General features: G+C 40.4%; 2 protein-coding genes across 3 annotated transcripts in view; both read left to right on the plus strand.

Annotated features, from left to right (window-relative positions):
* Positions 1-1,860, plus strand: part of celsr1a (cadherin EGF LAG seven-pass G-type receptor 1a) — an 82,964-nt gene extending 81,104 nt beyond the window's left edge. The window contains exon 36 of the mRNA XM_062382991.1: positions 190-1,860. Coding sequence (XP_062238975.1) covers positions 190-214 — 25 coding nt within the window. The 3' untranslated portion in view covers positions 215-1,860. The remainder of the gene's footprint in view (positions 1-189) is intronic.
* Positions 1,861-9,356: 7,496 nt separating this feature from the next.
* gramd4a (GRAM domain containing 4a) overlaps positions 9,357-21,679 on the plus strand; it is a 43,475-nt gene continuing 31,152 nt past the window's right edge. Inside the window, exons 1-2 of one of the 2 annotated variants that reach the window (XM_062383191.1) lie at positions 9,357-9,775; positions 17,583-17,796. In XM_062383191.1, the coding sequence (XP_062239175.1) occupies positions 9,747-9,775; positions 17,583-17,796 (243 nt within the window). In that variant the 5' untranslated portion in view covers positions 9,357-9,746. The remainder of the gene's footprint in view (positions 9,776-17,582; positions 17,797-21,679) is intronic. The other variant, XM_062383192.1, reaches the window with a different exon arrangement.

A 21,679-nucleotide genomic window follows, 5' to 3' on the forward strand; every position in this document is an offset into this window, starting at 1 on the left:
TATTCAGGTGAGGGGCGGCATCCGTGTAGCGCATGCATGAGGCAGGACCAGACATATAAATGCAGAAATCACATTCTTTTACAGCAAAGCAACACAGACCATCAAATCAAACTTTTCATTTATGTTGTTTCATCCTCCACCCTTTCTCCCCTCTTCTTTCCCTCCCTCCATTTCTTCTTCTGCTCACAGTGGCAGTAACGAGACTTCAATCTGACCTGTCAGGATAAACCCAGACCGGCCCGCCCCTGGGAAAGAAGCGAGCCAGCGGGACAAACCACCAGGGAAGGAGAGCCAAGAGTGGAGGGGAGTTGAATGAAAAAATAAATTAAGATGGGGGGGTGCTGAAGACAAGGGTGAAATGAGTGGGAAAAAAGCTCCTCTGCCTGATCCGTCCTTCCATCCCTCTGGTGTTCCCTCTCTCTGGAGAGCAGTATTAATTGCAGACTTTAAGACTGCCTGAGAAGCAGAGATACCGAAAAGATTTGAGAAATAATAAAGGGAATACCATGTTGGACAGAGGATGAAATGGAGCCACGTGTGCCAAAACCACTAAAGTAAAGGGGAAGAAGATGAAGAATGCCCCCAGAATGCATTGCAATCCCCAAAAGGATCGTTATTATGACACTTGCTGGACAATATTTTGGGACTTTGCATTTTTCTCATGGAGAAAATCGGACGTATAATCACTGTGCATGAACCATACGTGCCAGTACTGCGGCTGCGGACGTAAACACGGCCCAAGCTGTTCCCGACACACGCCAAGTGCTTTTCTTCTTCTCCTCTTTTTTTAACTCAAAGAAAGGCATCCAGTGCATTTAGAGTGTAATTAATGTGTAGATATTGTTAAAGAAAATGATCTATTTTGTATTTCAGCTGCAGCAGGGATGAGTTTCGACAACTAAAAACAATCATTATGCCTGTGTTGCACTAGGAATGCCTTCTCGTTGAGAAAATCACTTGATATGCTGGTGTAATCGACTGAGAACAATTACCAGCGTGCCTTCAGGCCTCAATCCAGGGCGCACACACACACACAAACACACACAGGCTTACATACTCTTACTGTATAAGCCCGGAGTGGGGTTCCAGGTGATGTAACTCACTACAGACACACACACACACACACACACACACAACGGATAAAACACTGTTGTGCTTGAGTGTGTATGGAGTTTTTCAGTTGGAGCACTACGAACCTGAAACCTTCTCTTTCCAGTGTCCGTCCTGCCTCTTTTTCAATACAACAAATATTCCTGGTTACCAAAGTCCTCATATACAGTCAACATGCAGATTTAAGTTTGGATCATTTCACTTTGAACTTAGCAGGAAGCATGTTGTTGCCACACATGTACAACGCAAAACATATCATGTTATAACGTGATTACTTCTTGTAAAACATACATTTTTAATATTGTAGCTTAAAACCTATCAAGTTATAATGTAATGATAATTTTTTCTTTTTCAGACTTGACAGAAATATGTTTCTAAAAGGTTTCAAAGCAAAACCATAATTCATGTAAACTCTTGAACATAAAGACAAATTGTTCCTTTATTACCATATGTCTGAATCTAAATTCATAGTGAAATTTGCACCATCTGTATCCTGCAGCTTGTATAATGCCACTTAAAGCCTGGTTTACCACTCAGTGAACGCCTTAGTACCACACAGACTGTTCGTCCTCAGTGTTTTGCCGTCACGCAGTCGAGGCTGCCGATAAATGTCCTCGTTGTTTTATTGATCCCAGACACTGGAAATGTTTTGTAACATAATGTATATTTATTTTTTATGGTTTTCAGACACTGGAAAGAAAGAAATGATTGTGACTGTAAAATTAAAGATGACATGATGACTTTTTAAAACTGTTTTAGTCATTTAGCGAAGTTAGCAGTACACTAACCAATGAAGATCAGTGTGGTAAAAAAGAGAGGTTTCCGCTCCTTCATAGCCACTCATACATAACGTCAACCTTTTATTATTTTTTTATATTTTTTATGAGAAGATCCCATTCTGATCAACATTGGTCAGTAAATCTTCATGTATTGAGGCAAACCCTCAGATTCATTTTTACCAATTCTTGAAAATAATGGATTGTGTTTACTAATCTAACCCATTAACAAAGTTGCCACTGGGTACTGCCAATATTTTAACCAACTAGTGATGACAAACAATGTACTTTAACTGCGCACACTGACTTGTTTTTTTAATCATAAATAATTCATTGAAAACTTTTAATATTAATTATTAATTGAAAGTAGAATAGAATAATTATTTTGGTAGCAGGGACGGAGAGAAGATTAAATAGACAAAGAATCCACCAAAGAAGATTGATTTATAACACAGGTTCAAACTGAAGGCCTGTGTTTGCGGTGTAGATGTTTTCCATACAAGGTCATGTATTGAGAGAGCAGTCTGACAGTCTGAGAAAACTGAGTAAATCTAATGTGTGTCGGTACAAAGTGAGTGTTTCTGATAGGCTGCCTCACTTTGATATTGGCACACACACACACACACACACACACAAACACACACAGAGTGAGAGGGATTAACTCACAACTGCTATGCTAAATCGAATTAAGGAAAATACTTGAACATTTTGATATTCTGAAATGCAACAATATAAAATTCAATGAAAAGTGAAAGAAGCTATTTATTTATAAAATAAACCCAACTCTTGCGTTTCATGAATCTTACTGATTACTCACTGCAGAGTCTTTTCCCCCCTTCACATTATTTACATTTATTGTCCACAGCTCAACTGGATTTAAAGCCGAACTCTTGGCTCTGGCATTCAAAGGTAAAGCCGACTATGCGCAACCCTTCGCTTTAACTTTTGTCTGCAGGAATGTGTCTTCAGCCATATGCAGCAAATGCACTTAAGGTGGTGGTAGATCAAAGAGCCGGGGGGGGGGGGGGGGGTTCAAAGGCCACAAATGTTCTTTTTACCTCAGACAGATGTGAATTATAAGGGGCATGCGTCCTCTTTTTTCTTATCTACATTTCTCAGTACAAATCATCAAAGTGTCCTCACGTCACTGTTAAAGTAGTTTTCTTGTGTGGGGTTAAAGGTTAGATGTCATGTCAGGGCCCGGAAATGGCCTCCATGCCCAGTCCGTCACAAAGACACATACACATGCAACCTGCTGCCACTGGGTACTGCCAAGTAAGTTATTGTAATCAGGCAGAGTGAAAGGCTAGATGAGAGGGTCAGGTTTCAGAAGGCTATTGGAGAGGTAGTTGTTATGGCGACAGACGCCACCCATTCCCTTTCGGTGGCACAAGGTGTAAAAATGAGGAAACCGTGGTGGCATGTTAAATTAATGCAGGATTACTCGTCACAGAGATGCAACATGTTTGTTGTAGGTCTACAGTTTGTTGCACTATGACATTAGATTACACCGACTTCCATTACAGTAGTGCTAACTCAATCAAACAGGCGTGACTCCATCGGGTGGTCTATGTTTCACCGTACTGAAACCTGAGGAGTGGAGGAGGCAGTGGTGACACGCTCAGATCAGACTGACCCTCTGCCCTCCTCTTTATCTCTGCTCCATCACAGCCAGGCTGACTGAATAATTTACACTGTGCAGAAACACTGGGTGAACTGAGCTCAACAGTTCCCTGGTAGGACGAGAGAGCACAACTGATGCTATTGTGCCCTCTACTGGTCAATACGTGTAAAGACAGGACGAAGGGATGCCATGTCACTTGAAAAAAAGACGAAAACCCAAATTATTTCTCATTATAATCAAAACATGAATTTACAAGTGATAAAACTCATCACTGCAGAAGACTTGCAGTTTCTTTTAAATGTGAACTTTTTTGATCAGGCAGTTGAGATTTTCTGTCTTTCTCAAGAGAGACCTGAGAAGAAGAAACATTTACATACAACACAACAAAGATGTTTAATCATCAAGATAAGACTTCAAACAGACAAGCAAACAAGCACAGAGGAAATCATACAACCTCTTTGTAAACCTCCTGATAAATGGTTACCCTCGTGATGTTTGAGGAGGTAATAACCTTCTCCTCAAACTTCAAGGGGGTTTAACTGTTTATCATTGACCCACTGTTGGGATTATGAGACTTTAAATCTGTTTTGCCACCACAGACTGTGTGTGTTTCCCTGAGTCACTGTTCTTGCTAATTTTCCCCCTCTGTGTCTTTCAGGCTTTTATTACTTTATTTGACAGGTGCAGTGCATATTAATACCATTTCTGAAAATATGCCAGAGTGAGCCACAGAGGCAAATTTCCATCTGTAGTCCCTGGGCAGGCAATAGGAGTGCAGAACGAAAACACAAAAACAGCTATAAAACCAAAGAAAAAAACCCGACTAATACAAAGAGCCTGCAGTGCATAAAAGCAAGAGCAACAGATGTTAGAATACACAGAAGGAACAGTACATGAAAACAATTAGCAAATAGCAAGACAACACAATATAAATATAAGGCCCTGGTGACATGACACACATATTGACAAGCAGCTGCCAAACTGCAGGCAACACATGCAAGACAACAGATAACTAGAATACCTATTCAGTGTTCACAGTTTGGGTTTTCAATAAATCAGGCTCTTCAAGAGAAGGAAAGTTAATTTGTGGTATTCGTTCCAATCCTGTGGCTCTGACAGAAAAAGTCTGTCTGTTTATCTTCTAGCTGTAAGACAATCATCTCTAGTTATCGCTCTATACTTGTTTTTGGGATTATATAGGTACGGAGTGGTAGAGGAGCCATGTTGTTTAACACCTTAAAAAAAAAGACACAATCGACTGAATTAGATCATGTTTTTCCAGCTTAGTAAATTGAATCAAATTGAAATAAAATAAAGATTTGAATATTGCAGTGACGGAACTCCTGTGGTGTCTTTTCTTGTCAGTGTTTATTGTTCGATGGTACATTGATTCTATCGGCTTCAGCGTAGTTTTATTGATGTTTCCTTGTCAGACAGCTTGTGATTGGTGGAGGAGGATCATAGCTCCTCCTCCACCAATCACTCCTTACACCTGAGCTTCATCACTGTCAATCAACTGCTCACCTGCTGCAGCATGTAACCTTCAGTCCGAGCTCCACCTCATCTTATTAAGTTTCTGATCCGTAAGTTATCACTGATTGCACATTTATTCACATAAACACTTCTGAATGAATGGATTTGATTATGTGACATTATCTGCCAGTTTTGGAAAAAAAATTGACATCACAACAGACTGTAAACTTGTCTTAAGGTCTATCCAAGGAATGTGAAATGAGTTTTTAAGACAATTCTAACAAACTATTACAACCAACGAAATCCTCTCAGTTTGTGTCATGTTATCCACGTCATGTTCTACGTTCGTGCATGAGATTGGCTACACAGAGCTCTATAAAACGATATGAACATTTTTTTAATTGATATGTTTTGTACATGATGCATTGTAGTTACAGCTCCTCACCAGTAGAGATTGCTGCAGCTGGGTCCTCCATTAGGGTTATTTCAGTTCAGTGAGAGAGACCTCACAGTCGGAGGTGAAACCACTGAATCACCGGAGGAGTCCAATAGAATTAAATATAGTAAAAGTAACAGTGTTGCTTTAATGCCACGTAGGAGAAGGTCCATGAAGCTTAAAGGTTCAAGTTGAAACAAGGTGTCATGAGAGGAGGATCCAACTTGACGTTGTCATACTCACAATTCTAGTCAGAATGTGAGTCTGAGTCCGCTCCATTGGGGGGCGTGTTTCAAACAAGGCTGCCTCGCGCCGTGCAGCAACTCCAGACCGAACTTCCCGACCGAAAATGTTGTGGGCAGGGCTAAGTTCGTCTGGCACCCAGGCTAAGGAGGATCCTCAGAAATATAGAAATACAATCAATCCAAATGCTGGCACAAAAACAATAGGGCATCATCAGCCATAATGTCCTGATTTCTTGTATATTTCATGTTTTCATCAAAATGTGTTTCATGTTGTTAAATGATGTCTTATAATTTAATCAATCATGTAATTCAAATGTTGATTTGCAACAGCACCCTCGCCTGCCTCTCTGTCCAATAGTTCTGCAATTGAATCTAGATACTCAGTTGCATAAGACGAGTGGTTGTGCAACCCTGTGGAAAATGGCCGGTTTAGGATTAAGGGGTTTACTGCAGGGTTACTAAATTGGCGCAGAGGGAGGATTTGGGGAAATCTAACATCAGTACTTTTACTGGAAGACATCAGAAGAGGATCACAAACCAGAAGAGTGTGTGTGTGTGTGTGTGTGTGTGTGTGTGTGTGTGTGTGTGTGTGTGTGTGTGTGTGTGTGTGTGTGTGTGTGTGTGTGTGTGTGTGTGTGTGTGTGTGTGTGTGTGTGTGTGTGTGTGTGTGTGTGTGTGTGTGTGTGTGTGTGTGTGTGTGTGTGTGTGTGTGTGTGTGTGTGTGTGTGTGTGTGTGTAAAGCGTTTGTTAGGGGAATCCCATCTAAAAGCTTGAGTCCTTGTTGACTGCACGATCTCTGAAGACCTTACAGTATTAACAGATCAAGTTTATGACAGTTGTTGAGGATCGTACATCACATGAACAGCTGAAGTATACTGACTGAGATATAGATAGAAAATAAAAACATTTTTAAGTTATGTCTGAGCCAACATTCATGTGGATTGACTTATTCAAAATGATTATGTGTGGAATTAAGTTACATAGATTAGATTCCTGATTATTCCATATATTTGAATAAATATTTTCATGATAAATTGGTATTCTACGAAGTCATTGGTTCCCAGTGATTTTAACTGAATTTGTATAGATGTATCAGTGCTGCCCCAGTGGATTAAGGTAACACTATAATATGCAAACTATGAACAAACACCCACTATTAAGATATCTTGATGGAAACATTTATGTAGACTGTTTATGCTAATGTGTTTCTGGTTACCTTGCAAATCTACGTCCATTGTTCACTTTTCTTTGGTTTAGCTCCATTTTTGGTCTCCACCATCTGAGTGAAATATGGGGCATGCTATGCTCTCAGTTCATCAGCTAGGTGCTGACTTTGCTGTTCAGTGCTGGATAGATGGGGCGCTGTGGTTTTTAGAGACATTTTTGCTGAAACCATGAAGAGCCATGACAGCAAACCAAAACAAAAAGCTGAAAGACAATTAAAAGACGAAGCTTGTTACAGCTGACAAACTCTCCTGTAGAAATCCTCTCTCAGTTCATCACAACAAATAACCACATTCACACAATAGATACAATTATTATTTTTTTCATCGCTAACATGAACATGTTAATAACAGCTAATGAACCTCAGAGTGTAGTTCAATGATACTTGGGGGGGAAAAGGGAAAGCAAAACTGTTTAAGTGGTGCAGGAATTCAAGAGTACTTTAAAGACTTGATGGCACAGACCTGCCAGCACCCAGTCCTTCAGTCAAGTGGTTCCATTAAAAGCTAATTTAATGTGGAATCATAGCTAATTATTCCAATGTGTGGAAAGGACTGCAAACATTGTTAGCTGGAGTCACACCCACACTTTAATTCCTGGGTGATTTTCATATCATCAGATCAATGATGCAAAAGACTATGGGATGTAGATAATCTAGGGCTTTAAATGTACCCTGTCATGTAAGGTCTACAGAAGGTGGATGGGAGATGGAAACTGCTCTTTCAGTGCTGCAGACATTTGCCTACACAAATATTAAGCTAATCTAAACCACCACAAGCGACTGAAGCCACATAGACGTGGACCTGTCAACAGAAGCTGCACCGGTAAGACCTTAAAAAACACAGCCATGACTTTTTCTGTCTGTCTCAGGTCTTACATGCAGAAAGCAACTCATCATGTGGGAATAGCTGGCAGCACCTTAAAGTCTGATCCACTTTCATGCTAACATGCTGAGATCTTACGTAGGCTGACCGTGTGATATTGTGAGGAGGTGGCAGCCGGCGGACAACCAGGCCAACGAGCTTCAGCGAGGACACTGATCCTCATTTCTAGTCTGACAGCGGTCGTAGAAAATACTTGTGATTACGTCCTCGTTATCTACGCCCTCATCTCTGGGTCAGGAGTCAGTCTCCTCAGGTTGCTCACGTTCTATCACATTCACTCCTCGGCCCTTCAAACCCGCTCCTCTTGTTTTGTCTCTTCGACTCATTCACAGTGTAAGAAGGATCCGTTAACTGAACACCAGGATTGCTGAAATAAGTGGGATAACTGGATTCAGATGACCAAAGAATCCCACAGACTGACATGGCAACCATCCAAAGGTCAGCACTTCAAAACACTTGTGTAATCTCTATTTATTTTTGGGCTGCGTGGAAAACCCCTTACTTGCAAATAGAATGCTCAGGTCTTTATCTCTTCTGTACTTGAGTCCATTGTCTCGTTTTGAAAGAGGTCAAATTCAGATACCACATCTGTCTGATTAGTTCCACTTAAATAAATTATCTATGGTTTGGATTGGATCAAAGCTCTTGAGGTCACTGGAGTAAAAATCGATTTTCTATACAGAAATAATCTCATTGCGAAATTTAAACAATGCAGTAGCTGTTATTTACTGTTATTTAGAGGCCTGTAAGAGCCGGGGCTTACCTCAACAGAGGTTGCATTTTAACATATATACAAAAAAAACCAGAAGGAAGTAAAACACAACAAACCAATCGAAAAACTAAACAACAGTCATCCATTCTTTATTCACATATTACCTCTTTCTTTAACTACTGGATAGATTACCACATAACTTGATGGAAGGTTTTTTGCTATTCCACAGGAAATAATTAATGGATGTAGACGAAGAAAATCTTGCAGGTTTAAGGAACTGATATTGATTCCTACAGTGGAGGTGTCATAACTATGAACAGCTTTTATACAGCAGAGTGGTTGAAAATGTTGGTAACCTTCATTCCCGAAAGTGTGAAGATAGGGTTGGAATAGCATTGAGACCATTATAAATAAAACCTTAATACTCAATTTCACCATAGCATCAATTTCTGACAACTTCCCACTACATGAATGAGGATACTGCTTTTATAATTCATGTGCAATACCATATCAATGCTACTTATTTCCATCATTGATTTTAAGAAGAAAACAAACAGAGGATCTAGTACATTTAAATTATACAGAAAAATGAATGAAACAGCATTTAAAACTAATAACAAAGGAGACTAACAGGGCATTGAAGTATTTTCAAATATATGATTGCAGTACTGGTACCGCAGTAATCTTATACTTCATCTTTTTGCTCTACATCATAATGAGGCCATTGTTCATGCACCTGTATTTCTACTTGCGCTCCACATGACGGTGGCAGCCACAGGGCGGTGGTAAAGGAGAAATTGTCCGTGTTAGCTGTCTCTGTCTGTGGCCTCTTCCTCCTCCTCCTCCTCCTCCGCGGCTTACGGCCCCTTTAAGAACTCGGCGCCGAGCTCTGACGGAACTTCCTCGGCCTCGGCTCGTGTCCCTCCTCGGCCTCTGCCCGTTTCTCCTCGGGAGTCAACACGAGAAGCACCAACCTGCGAGAGTTATAGCGGGGACCCCGCTGCTCATCTCGGGGGAAGAAGAAGTAGAAGAAGAGAGGGTGGACGCAACTGGTATTTCTCTGTTCCTTTTCTGTGTGTCGGTGTCGCTGCTCGAGCCGAAGCGGGAGACGACGCTCCGTTAAGCGGGCACAGTGGAGCGGGCACCGCGGGGATGGACCGACCTGGTGAGCGGTCGTCGCCGTGAGACAGGCGCTAATCCGGCGGTGGTGAGCAGCAGGTGTACGGAAGGATAAACGGAGACCAGCGGGTATCTCAGTGTTCATGAAACTTTGCTACGATTTACGTGCTGGGTAAGAAGAACGTTTCCCATTTGGTCCCCATTGAAACACTATGACAATGTCCATCAATTTAAGATAAAATGAAGGCTGTTGTTTTGTGTCATCCGTTTGTCCCACGATGCTTTCAGGGTCATGTCTCCTTGTGTCTCCTTGTTACAGACATAAACACATGTCCCACCATCTTTAAACTATGCACTCGAGGCCTAATTCAGATATAACTGAGAACTATGAATTAAGCAATGATGTGAAGGACATATTCACACAACAACACTGTGGTTTGGCCCAGCTAACATCAAACTGAACCAATGTGTGATGGAGTCTTTTTGTGTTTTCTAATTACGTCTTTTAAAAGCTCTATATTCTGTATTTTTTAACCCAAACACCAACAACTCTTGTCTTGAATAATGATACAGTTGAGCTAGTTTTGTGTTTCATGTTTTTAAATACATTCTCATGCAGCCATTGTGTCAGCGTATCATTCAAGTTCATAGAAAATGAACTTGAAACTCAATCTGTGTTCTACAGATTGATTTATTGTCTTATGTTTGGTCAAAGTTACTTAATGTACCTGAAAGTGCTGCCGTGGTGGGTTCAGGGACAGGGGGAAGCTCTGAGACTTGATAGTTTTACATGTTCTCAGCCCCCATTAAGATTCTCTGTTCAACTGGGGACACTGGGTTTCAGTTTTTTGTTGTTGTCCCTGAGCTGAGGCAGCTGTGTTCACCTCACACAGGTCAAATTTGATCACACTTTGGCCCAGAGTCACTGATGTCCAAATTGAGAGACTGGGCAGATTGACCAGTTTTTGCGAGAGAATTGATTGTGGATATCCTTGTTTATGTAACTGCATGGTGGTGTGATAGCAGCGGGGTTGGGGTGGATGCTGCACGACTGGCAGAGTTACAGGACGTCCGCAACCATGTATTTTCATGCTATCTCCACTACATTTGTTCTGTTTTTCTACTTAACGTAAAGAACAAGATTGTGCATGTGAATATGCACAATCAGAGCAGTCTGGTTTCCCCTTCTAGTTTGTGTGGAGAAACGTGTTAAAATAAACTAGTGCAAACAGCGTAGGACAAACAGAAGACTTAGACCGTGATATATGCCGTCTACACCGGAGGCCCCAAATTATTGGCTGTTGCCCCAAAGGTTAAAGGTGCAAACATTCTCCAGAAATTTTGTGCAAATGAGAAAGCAAATTTTCAAGGGGGTTGCACCTCACAACAAACATGGGCATGTTGTTAACGTTTCTAACATGCAACAGATGACATAAAATAATACAAATATCTCAGGATGAAAGGAGGTGTCATACCGGTAAAAGAATCCAACATAGACGTCAACTTGGAAAGACGAGATTTGATAGCTTTTGGCGATAAAGGCTGATGCCAGTGAAAGGTAAACCCCAAAGTGCTTTGAGTTTATACGTCATGGCCTGCCTCTTGCTTGATCTACCCCTACTCTGGCTTCAGCAGACTTTAAAATGTAGTTTTTACAGTTTGAGTGCCAATACAGATAATTCACATGTATATATGATATGAAAAACACAATCTGACGAGTAGCGTTTAAAAGCTACACTGACAAAAACACAAGCATGATGATGGCTTTGGCAAAAACAATACCAAAACAGACTTTTATTTTGGTTCACTCAACACGCTGCCCAGAGGGTTGCATTAGTGGGCTAGATAAAAGCCAGCACATTCTTCCAGTTTCTACCCTTTCTTTATTTCTCTTTTCTCCAAATTTGTTGACTGACTCCACTCGCACATGTTTCTCTTCTGTTGTTTAGCCTCCGACTACAAACAGAGTGTAATGGGTCTAATTAATGGCCATCAAATCTGCACTCTCTTCCCTTCCTCCTGCTTCGTCCCCAGGGCTGACATCAAATAAACAAGAAGTGGCATGATGAAAACATTAACAGGAACAATGTGCGTCAAGTTTAGGATTATGCTCCAGCTTAATAAGTACTTGGATTATTTGGGCTGATTTGTATTTGTCAGAATTTGGGCAGTTTTGTAGGAGAAGTGAAACAATAATTACTGATACTCTTTCAATTTTATTTTTTATCTTTTTGTTCTGGCACCAGGCATTGTTCTTGACCCTCTGTCAACTGTCACTTTATTTTGATTGCGTTAAAATTAACTGAGGGAAGGTTGCAGCTGTTCATTGGAACATGTTGGTGAGTGCCTTGGAAGATTCAAGGTGAGATAAGCTCCACCGGTGAGTCTCTTCCTAACCTGAGCCTAGTTTCTGCAGAAATTAAGCACCATAGCTGATGATGAGGATGTAGTTTTTAGGCAGCATATTTTCCTGAGAGCACCTGTAAAAGGAAACAAGCTTGGCATCAGCTACCTCAAGCGGAAACGCTACACTGAAGCATTTCCACCTAACCAGTAGTTATTGTCAATCTCTCTGTCATTGTGAAATGGAACCTGACTGCCTAATGTCCCAGAAAATGCACTTTTACAGAAAGAGGCCTTCTTGTGAGAGTGCTCCAGCCTCTGTTGTATTCAACAGTATGTGCCTGTTTGAATGCATCCACTCCCAGGTCATGTGACTATGTCATGCCACCATACTCAGAGGTGATGGAGAGATAGCAATGCTCCTAGATAGATATTCAAGTCTTAGTGTGTTGGCGTAGCTGAGGACATGTAGGTTCGCTAGACAACCATTTGGTCCAAATAATAAATCAAGGTAGGAAAGGACCAGACCTTTTTATCTACAGTCTATGGACCTGATATACCCCAGTCTGGATCGAAACTTTGTTTAATTACATTTCCTGTGGCACGGAGTGGCATAAGTCTCTTTTTGTTTTTTGTTTAAGCACATAATAAATCAAACAAATTGATACTGAGATCAAAAGATCTAAAAGGTCTCTTACTAAGTTGAGCAAATATCTCTGCCAAGACCAAAAGTCTGCTTAAATTCAGCATCAAATGAATCATGTTGGGACATAGTTCTAAAAGTATTGATTGCTACTGGACTGTACCCTACCACGTTATGAAACCACATCGGCTTAGGACAAAGTCCGATTTTTTTTTTTTGTTTTATTTAGTTTTTGGTTTCTCACCAACTCATAGATATTAGTCCTGATTAATTCTTTTAAGCCCAATAAATGAATACAAATAAAAGTCACAATGTTAAAGAAAGTGATAACAAAATTATAAAACAATCATGGACCCTCCCTTGTCTGTTCTAAATTGAATGGGTTATTTCTTGACCTATGCCTTATCTGTCCACCAAGTTTTGTGAAAGTTTGTTGTGTATTCTTTGCGTAAATCTGCTGACAGAGTATGCAGTGCGATGTTATGATCACACACTTTAACTCAGTTCAACAGATTAATGTTCCTCTTATGTTGTAATGCTTAATATTTCAGTCCTGGTTGACTTGGCAACATGTGACTGTATTGTGTGTTACACACAGTTTAGATGAATGTTTGCTGTTTGTGCTAACAACAGGGACAATTGGTACATTGTGTTTGCCACAGCCTCTACACAAAAGTACTCCCATGTTTTTGACAGCTGAAAGTAAATGTAATGCAAAAGTGTAGGATGTTACACAGCTGTGATACAGTGTGAGTGACCTGAGATAAAATCATGCTGGATTACATGAATGCATTGTTTCCTGTGAAGGCTGTTTGAACTCAGCTCAGCAATGACAGGCACTGTAACTATCCATGAAAACAAAATATAGAGGTAATGACTGAATTAATGTAAGTAAATACTTTTAGAAAATCTCTGCTTACCCTTACCATAACTTATTCTATCATATCTTAATTTACTTCTTGTATCTTTAAATGATTCCCCAAACAGTGGAGATTTTAATGTTTCTTTTAATGGTAGTTTTTCATTAAATATTAATCATAGGAAATGCTGATTGTTTTCCCGATCCATCAGTTGGTCCAGTAGAAACAAATGTAGACAATAAACATACACACTTCCCCATAGGACAAGGTAATTGTGATATTATTGTGGGTTCCTCTAATGGTGTTGTGCTGCACCACTGTGGGTGTTTATTGTGTTTTCAGTCCTGGTTTAAGATTTGCCACACCCCTACATGAGACCTCTCCTGTGATTTTGTATTAAAACTGAAAAACACAGATGTAGGGCAAAAGGCATGGATCTCTCTCTCTCTCTCTCTCTCTCTCTCTCTCTCTCTCTCTCTCTCTCTCTCTCTCTCTCTCTCTCACCCTGAGATCCATGTATGATTGTGATTGGCTGTTTCTATGAGTGTGACCTGTTTGACCAAGAGTAACCTCCAGATACCACAGGTCATTAGCAGAAGATTTACTCACACACGCACACACAGTATATTCGCTTGTGTAGGGGCTTGTAAAGCTACTCACCCTTGACTAATGTATGCTGTTATGAACAACCTCTCTCAGCCTTGATGTGTTGCTTCAATATTATTTCGTGTCATATATCCACGTGTTTGTGTGAGTATCTTTCCATTTATTGTTATAATTTATAAGTGCAGTGTGAGCCTCTCCCCCAGCCGGTGTAAGCAGTGACTTACGATTAGGTAAAAGGTGGATGGAGGCGTCTTTGTGCTTGTACTCAGCCAAGCAAATGACTCACAATGGTTGTGTGTGTGTGTGTTCCCCAGAGTCACATTCACAGTGATCAGACCTTGAGCTGGAACCTCTTTCTCCTCCCCCACTTTCATTTCTGAACAAAATGTGGCTGCACCAGATCTGGAGAAGGAAATCTTTTAAAAGGAAATGAATAAGAAATGGTGTAATGATATTAGCCCTTACTGCAGGTTAACAGATTTTCAATATAACACTGAGTTGTTTTTGAACTAGCGTACGTACATCTGATGCTGTGTTATTGGTAGATTGCGTAGTAAGTTACTATAGGTAGTTTGGGTTTACAAGTGACTGACTGAGCTGTTGCCTGCAGCAGGCTGTAACTGGATGTTGGTGGTTATTGTGAGAACACATTTCACAGTTGCAGGTGGCCTGACGTTGGGGGGTGGCCCCCTAAGTGTTTATTAACCTGCCACTCACCATGTTTCCACTCCCCCCCCCTCTGGGAGGAAATATCAACCCACCAGTCAGCTCTGCAATTTCCACCTAGCTGAGCCCATGATGTTGGGTGGTTGTTCCTGTGTGAAAATCTAATATCTCAACCTATTGTTGCCTGAGTGCCTGTTTTGTCTTCTTGTCTGAGAATCCAGTTTAGTGCCTTTCAGTGAGAATATGTGGAGACTAGAGATGCGAGGAAATTGGAATTGACAAACCGTCTGTAGACAAATTGAGTTTGTCAAGTTCTGCCCAGTTAATAAGGTTACCAACAATGCTATTGAAATAAGCAAGTAAATTATTAGTCTGTGCATGGTTCCCCTTAAAATGTTTGTCATTTATTGTGTGGGTACATAATTAACATGCTAGAGTAATTTATTTTATCAAAGTGCAATAGCAAATTATAACTGACATGTTTTGGCATTTTAATAATTTTCGTAGCTGTGATTTTCCTTTATCAGTTATTGGGAAATTGGCTTTGTTTTAACTAAAATCATTCCCTTATATGTTTTCTTTATATTTGCAAATTTTATTTGATATTCATCAATAATCTGGCAAACTACAGAATTGGTAGCGTTTAACCAAACAGTATGGACCGAGGAAAGAACTTTGTGAAGGCCATCACAAGACCTTAATTTTCTCTTAGTGAAGACTTTCCAAATCCATTTGTGATGTTTCTTTAGGGTCATTATCCCACTGGACCACCCAGATTAATACAAGATGTAAAGAGCATCTGTGCTGTCTCCATATAATAGTTGTTTTCATTATTGAATCATCCTTTAATCATTGTCTCTTTTGTCAATTCAATGTAGATCTGAGTTGAGAAGCGTTGGGGGGGTGTTACAGTAGTAATGGGCCGTGTTACCAGGTGATTCAGCATTCAGCTTTACTTTAGTAAAGCTCTGATCCGAATTTGGATCACCTAGTATCACATTACATTACATGTCATTTTGTCCAAAGCGACTTACAATAAGTACACTCAACATTCATGAGGGGCCATTTAGGGGTTCAGTATCTTGCCAAGGACACTTCGGCATGCAGATGGGAGAGAGTGGGGTTTGAACCAGCAACCTTCTTGTTGGAGAACCACCACTCTAACCACTAGGCCACACCGCCCACGACTCGTAAATCCTAAACTCCTGCCATCTCTTGCTTTTTCCTCTGAGGATGTTCATTGATCTCAAGGCCTCTGGTCCAGATGTCAGGAGTAGGTCATGGCAAGATCAAACGGAAGTCCCTGTGTCTGTGAAATGACATTTTATAAATGCTTGTTATAATTTCATTTAGCCAAAGGTAGTGTATTTGCACATCTTGTTTGGTGTGACACAGTCAAAAAACTATATCCAATTTATGGATCTAAACATTTTACATTTTCCCATTTGAGAAGCTAGAACCATTAAATGCTTGGGGTCTTTGCTCAAAGAAATTGCTGAGTTACCCAATGTGGTAAATCATTATTATATTTATTAGAATTGACGGTGGTGACGTGCATTTCCCCCACATTACACAAAAAGAAAGTGAGTGGGTGACTTTACTTTCATTACTTTAGTCAGGCCAAAAAAAACCTAAACGTGTGCTTAGCCATTGAGAAAACTAAGCCTGTGGGTGTTGGCAGTTAGACGGCTATCTTGCTAAACAACAGTTTCTTGAAACCGACTGAGACAGCAACATAGACTAGCAGTCATTCAATCAGTCATTCCGAAAAAGCAGTCAGACAGTTTATCGGTCAGACAACTTTCCTGGCAGCCTGACAGTTTGTCATCCAGTCAAACAGATTAGGTAATCTCTAAGGATTACAACTAGAACAACTACACTTAATCTCTTCCCAAATGACAAACCCCAGCAGTCCAAAACAACGCAGTCATGTTTACTGGATGTGCTGAGGCTCGCTGGTCAGCTGCTGGAAAGCGTGATGGATCATTGTGAGAGAGTTTTTGACATACTGCATTGAATCAGGAATCAGGATCAGGATGGACCCCATAGAGGAGCAGTACTACTGGCCAAGCTCACTGTTTTGTTCACTCAGCAGCACTTTTTGTTCAAAGAGTGACCTTAATGCAGGTGGAGGCTTGTAAAGTCAACAATTACTAGATGGGAACTAAATGAAGGATGTATTCATAAGGAATGTATGTATAAATATAGGTTATGATAATATATACGTGATGCTGAATGCGGAAGAAATGCTGCAGTAGTCTGAGTTGTGTGGCTCTATGTGTGATGACACAACAGCATTCCTGATATGTCATCATTACATCTTGGCCTTAAATACAAAATACAAAATAAAACAACCACTAACCTTTTCACAACATGTGACCAGCACTGCCACTGGTCCTGCTGTGAAAATCGAATCAATAAGTGAGATGTGCAGATCTGCTGTTTGAAAGGATGGCGGAGTGAAAGGATGTGGTTATCATGGGTCTAACGTGGTTACTGGTTCCATCTTCCTGTGTAGGCTGGAGGGAAGAGCAAATCACAAGCAAAAACTAGGTTAGAGCACCGACGCTTGTAAAAGTTTCGAGGTTGGATGCAAGGCGTGTTTTTTGTGTTACACATTTCACCAAGGCAATTCACACCTTGATGCCTCGGCTTTACCCAAGGCATCAAGACAAAATGTATTAAAAAATTAAAAAGAAAAAATAGAGAATTAAAAGAATAGATAAACTGAGAAGAGATTACAAGGGTAAAAATTCATAGCAATTATTTGATTTTAATAAAAGGCAGTGGGTAACGAAAATGCTTTCTGCAGTTCTCTGGCAAAAGAAGTTAGAAACAAACTGTGTTTTTTGTCCCTGCAGGGTTGCCATCCGCCATGTTAAGGTAAAGCCCAGGTGCGCGGTGTTGACCATGCTAAAGCGCCTGGACAAGATCCGCTTCAGAGGCCCCAGGACGAGAGACGAATTTCCGGACTTGGCGGAGTCGCCACCCGCCTCTGACAATGAATGTAGCGATGACATGCCGGTGAAGCCCAAGGCAGCTTTACGGGACACAGAGGACCTCCTGCGAGACCCTGTGAGTACTTGCTTCATATGCGTTTGTATGAATGTCCAGGGGTGTGTTTGGGTGTGGCTTTTTTCCTATGGCCACATGCAGTTGGTCACATTTGAGGGAGGAAGAAGAGAAGTTAATTGTTTCATTTCCCCTTCTTGCGTTTGCAATCTTGGCCTGTCATTTTATCCAACTTTGTAGCTCTGTCTGTAACTTGTTTTTTGGTCAAACACTTATAAAATTAGCCATGAGCTGCTCAGTCAACCACACATAAATAACATTATAATGAGATGACAGCGATAACATTTTTCCAATGGTGCCAACCAGCCACAGACATGAACAGAAATATAAGTGGTGAGATAAACAGATATTGCATAGATAGATTGATAGATAGATAGATAGATAGATAGATTACTTTATTCATCCCCGAAGGGAAATTAAGTCGTCATAGCAGCCGGTACATTTGAATACAATAAAATACAATACAATACAATAAAATAAAATAAAATATAAAATATTGCGGTAGAAACAATAAAAACAGAAACACAAGATAAATGGGTAGATAAGGTGCAGTGGCATATGATGGTAAGTACTGATGATATGATAATATGATAATGATAATGTTGTTAATAATGTTGTTGTTAGACAGTATATAAAAATAGTACAGTATATATAGTATATAATATATATTTATATATGAAGGTAATTATACCAATATAATAATAGCAGTATATAGCAATAATAGCAGCAACAGTATATATAATAATAATAATAGTAAAATATAATAATAATAACAACAACATGTACACATGTATAAATATGTGAATATAGACTTATCTATACAAAGAATATATAAAGAGTATAAAGAGTATGATATAATATATGATATATAGTACGGGTATAATAATAGATAATATAATATACTATGAGTGTAAGAATATGTAAACGGAGTGTGCAAAAGACAATATTATTGTATAAAGTGATGAATTGAGACAGGTATATTTAGGTCAGTTCTGTGATGGTGGCTCTGACAGAGGTAGATGCGTTGTACAGTCTTATTGCGGTTGGGAGGAACGACTTCCTGTATCGTTCCTTAGAGCAGCGGGGTTGAATGAGTCTGTGGCTGAAGCTGCTCCTTAGCTTGTCCAGTGTTTTGTGGAGGGGGTGAGACGGATTGTCCATGATTGCCAGCAGTTTTGCCAGCATCCTGTCCTCCACCACCTCCTCTAGGGTGACAAGCTTCGAGCCAACCACAGACTCTGCCTTCCTAATCAGCAGGAAGGGAATGAAAAATAGAGGGAGAGAACAGATGAAAGCAAGAAAAGTGATAAAGGGCGCTAGAGAACAGCAGTGTAGCCTCAGAATAGTGGACTATGTGATGTCTAGAAAGGAGGAGATGGACAGGATGGAGAGGAAATGCTTGAAAGACGATCCAGATAACGTTTTCTGATATTTCCTCTACCCGCGCTTGATACTATTCATCTTTCATGAAATCTGCAGTTTTCACTCGTCCTCGTGGATGACTTCAAACGCCAGCATTGTCATCATCATCATGCACATGCAATGAGAGGAAGACACCGGAGTCAAAAAACACAGTTTCATCGTGCCTCTTCAAAAAGACAACTGATGCAACCTTTGTATTTGTGGGTTTTCCTGCACTCTGTTGAAATCTGCTCAAGCCCTGCTGTCAATTCAGTGGTACTGAGTGAAATAGACAAATACACCTCTTAATCACAAAAGGCCTCATCGTATCCAAATTAGGGTTAAATTAACTGTGGATTTCTTATTTGGTTTTAAGCAATAGCTGGTTATATTGATGTTGTGATCTGCAGACTATGGGCATGTGACACGCGTGTCTGCATTTGCACGTATGCACTTGAGTTTTCCTCTTTCCACCAGAGTGACTGTGAGCTGGTGTTTGTATGTCTGTATGTGCACTGGTGTTTGGCTGCATGATTACCAGCCCACCGGGAAAGCATCGCCCACATAACGGCAGTGATGAGTCACACTCTGAAGCCCCGAAATAGACCAAGCTAGCTGTTATCCCTGCTGGGACACAAACACACACACACGCACACGTGCACACACAAAGCATGCTGTTGCATTCAGTATATCAGAGCTGCCACTGCTTTGGTGGAGATTTCATCTTTCCTGCATATTGCCCTTCATAGATCCCGGTCCCTCAGAGTAGATGGATGGGCCTTTATAGTCCCACTCATCCTAATTCGATGTCTATCTCTCCTGTAGCCAGATCACACCACATGACCTGGGTCCTAAGCTCACCTTCATTACCTCATCTGTTTACAAGAGGACACGCTGTGCCCTTGGGCTGCAGAAACATGAAGTGAGACTTTATGACAAACTAGCTTGTGTCATCCATACTAAGTAGGTAGAATGTCATCAAGCAGATGGTGTTCAGTCCTTGCAGAAGCGACTGCACACGACCTGCATCACTTTCCCTGCTGATCACATGGCCCCCTCCCTGCGTCTGACTATTTAAATTATATCTAAAGAACACAGTGTTATGTTGCAGGTAAAGACAATGAAACATACTTGCACATTAATTTCATCAATATATATGAAGAAGGGTTAGGGTGAAAGTAGGAAGAACAACTGAGATAATTTAATCTGTCAAGTTGAGTGTAACCGTATAATTATATGTTAACCTAACAGCATTTTCAGCGGAGGATTTATCATCTCTTCTGACTTGATTTGTTTTTTTCTCAATAAATCCCTCATTGATTTGACAGCAGGTGTCATAAAGACCTCATATTTAGAGATTATAGTCGCTGTTTCTTTTTTTCTTTACTTCAACTGCTCTTCTCTTTTTCTTTTAAGGCTGTTGCCAACTCATCTCACAAAATGCACATTCACAACTATTGCTTTTACTTGGGACAGGCCAGATTGGATATCGCTGATCAAAACTGTAGACAACAACACTGCCACACTGCGAGAAGGTCTCCTGAGATCTTTGTGTTTACGTGCAGAGCAAGGCCTTGAAAATAGCACCTTTTGTACTTGCACACCAAACCTTCTGAGAGAGTTGCAGGCTCAAAAAGCACATAGCTTTTCACAACAGAGAAGTGTGAAAACATGTAATAAGCAATTGATGTCCTTGTGGCTGCTCTCTACGATAAACTAGATACTCCTGTATCATTTTTTTTCTGAGGTACACCACTTAACCTGTGCACAGTGTCCTTCTACAGGCTGAGTATGGTGTTATATTAATGTGCTTATAAAAGTGTAAGGAAATTCAGATTTACCATCCAGCCAACATAAACTGCAGCGCAAAATTTAAAGCCTGGGGAAAATATGACCTCAAAGCACAGCATAGACGGGGGGAGGAATGGAATAAGGGGAGAATAAGAATGAGATGAGAAGTATGAGTTTGATCAGTATGTTTTGGATCAGTCGTTGGAAGTCTGGAAGCAAGAAGCTTCCAAAAACCTCAAATCTGACTGAGTTCATCAAGCTTATTTCAAAGAAGCACAAAAGAACAGTCAAAGGATAAGAAGCGAGGCAGAGCAGCATTCAGTGAGCTGAGTGTGGAAACTACAGAGAGAGAAGTTACTGAGAAGAATATTTCAGACAAACCAGAAATATTGTTTAGTCTTAAGGAAAAGTAGCTTCTTCTCTTATCACATACTAAGTTAAAGGATAAAAATGTTTGACTATCAGTGGTCAAACAGCTTAAAAAATAAATCCTATTTCAGGTAAACATGAGTGTGTCTTTTTTAGTTCATGTCTTTTGTGGTAGAGTATTGATTGCATTTCTTTGGGAGTTGTGGATTGGGGATTATTTGCAATTTTGTTTCACATTCCTGTTCAAGAAAATGTTCCTGGCAACATCTGTCCATCTCTGTTCTACACCACACAGAGGAGATTCCCTTCTTGCTCACTGACCTTA

This window comes from Platichthys flesus, chromosome 23 (assembly GCF_949316205.1).
Source record: "Platichthys flesus chromosome 23, fPlaFle2.1, whole genome shotgun sequence".
Taxonomy (NCBI): domain Eukaryota; kingdom Metazoa; phylum Chordata; class Actinopteri; order Pleuronectiformes; family Pleuronectidae; genus Platichthys; species Platichthys flesus.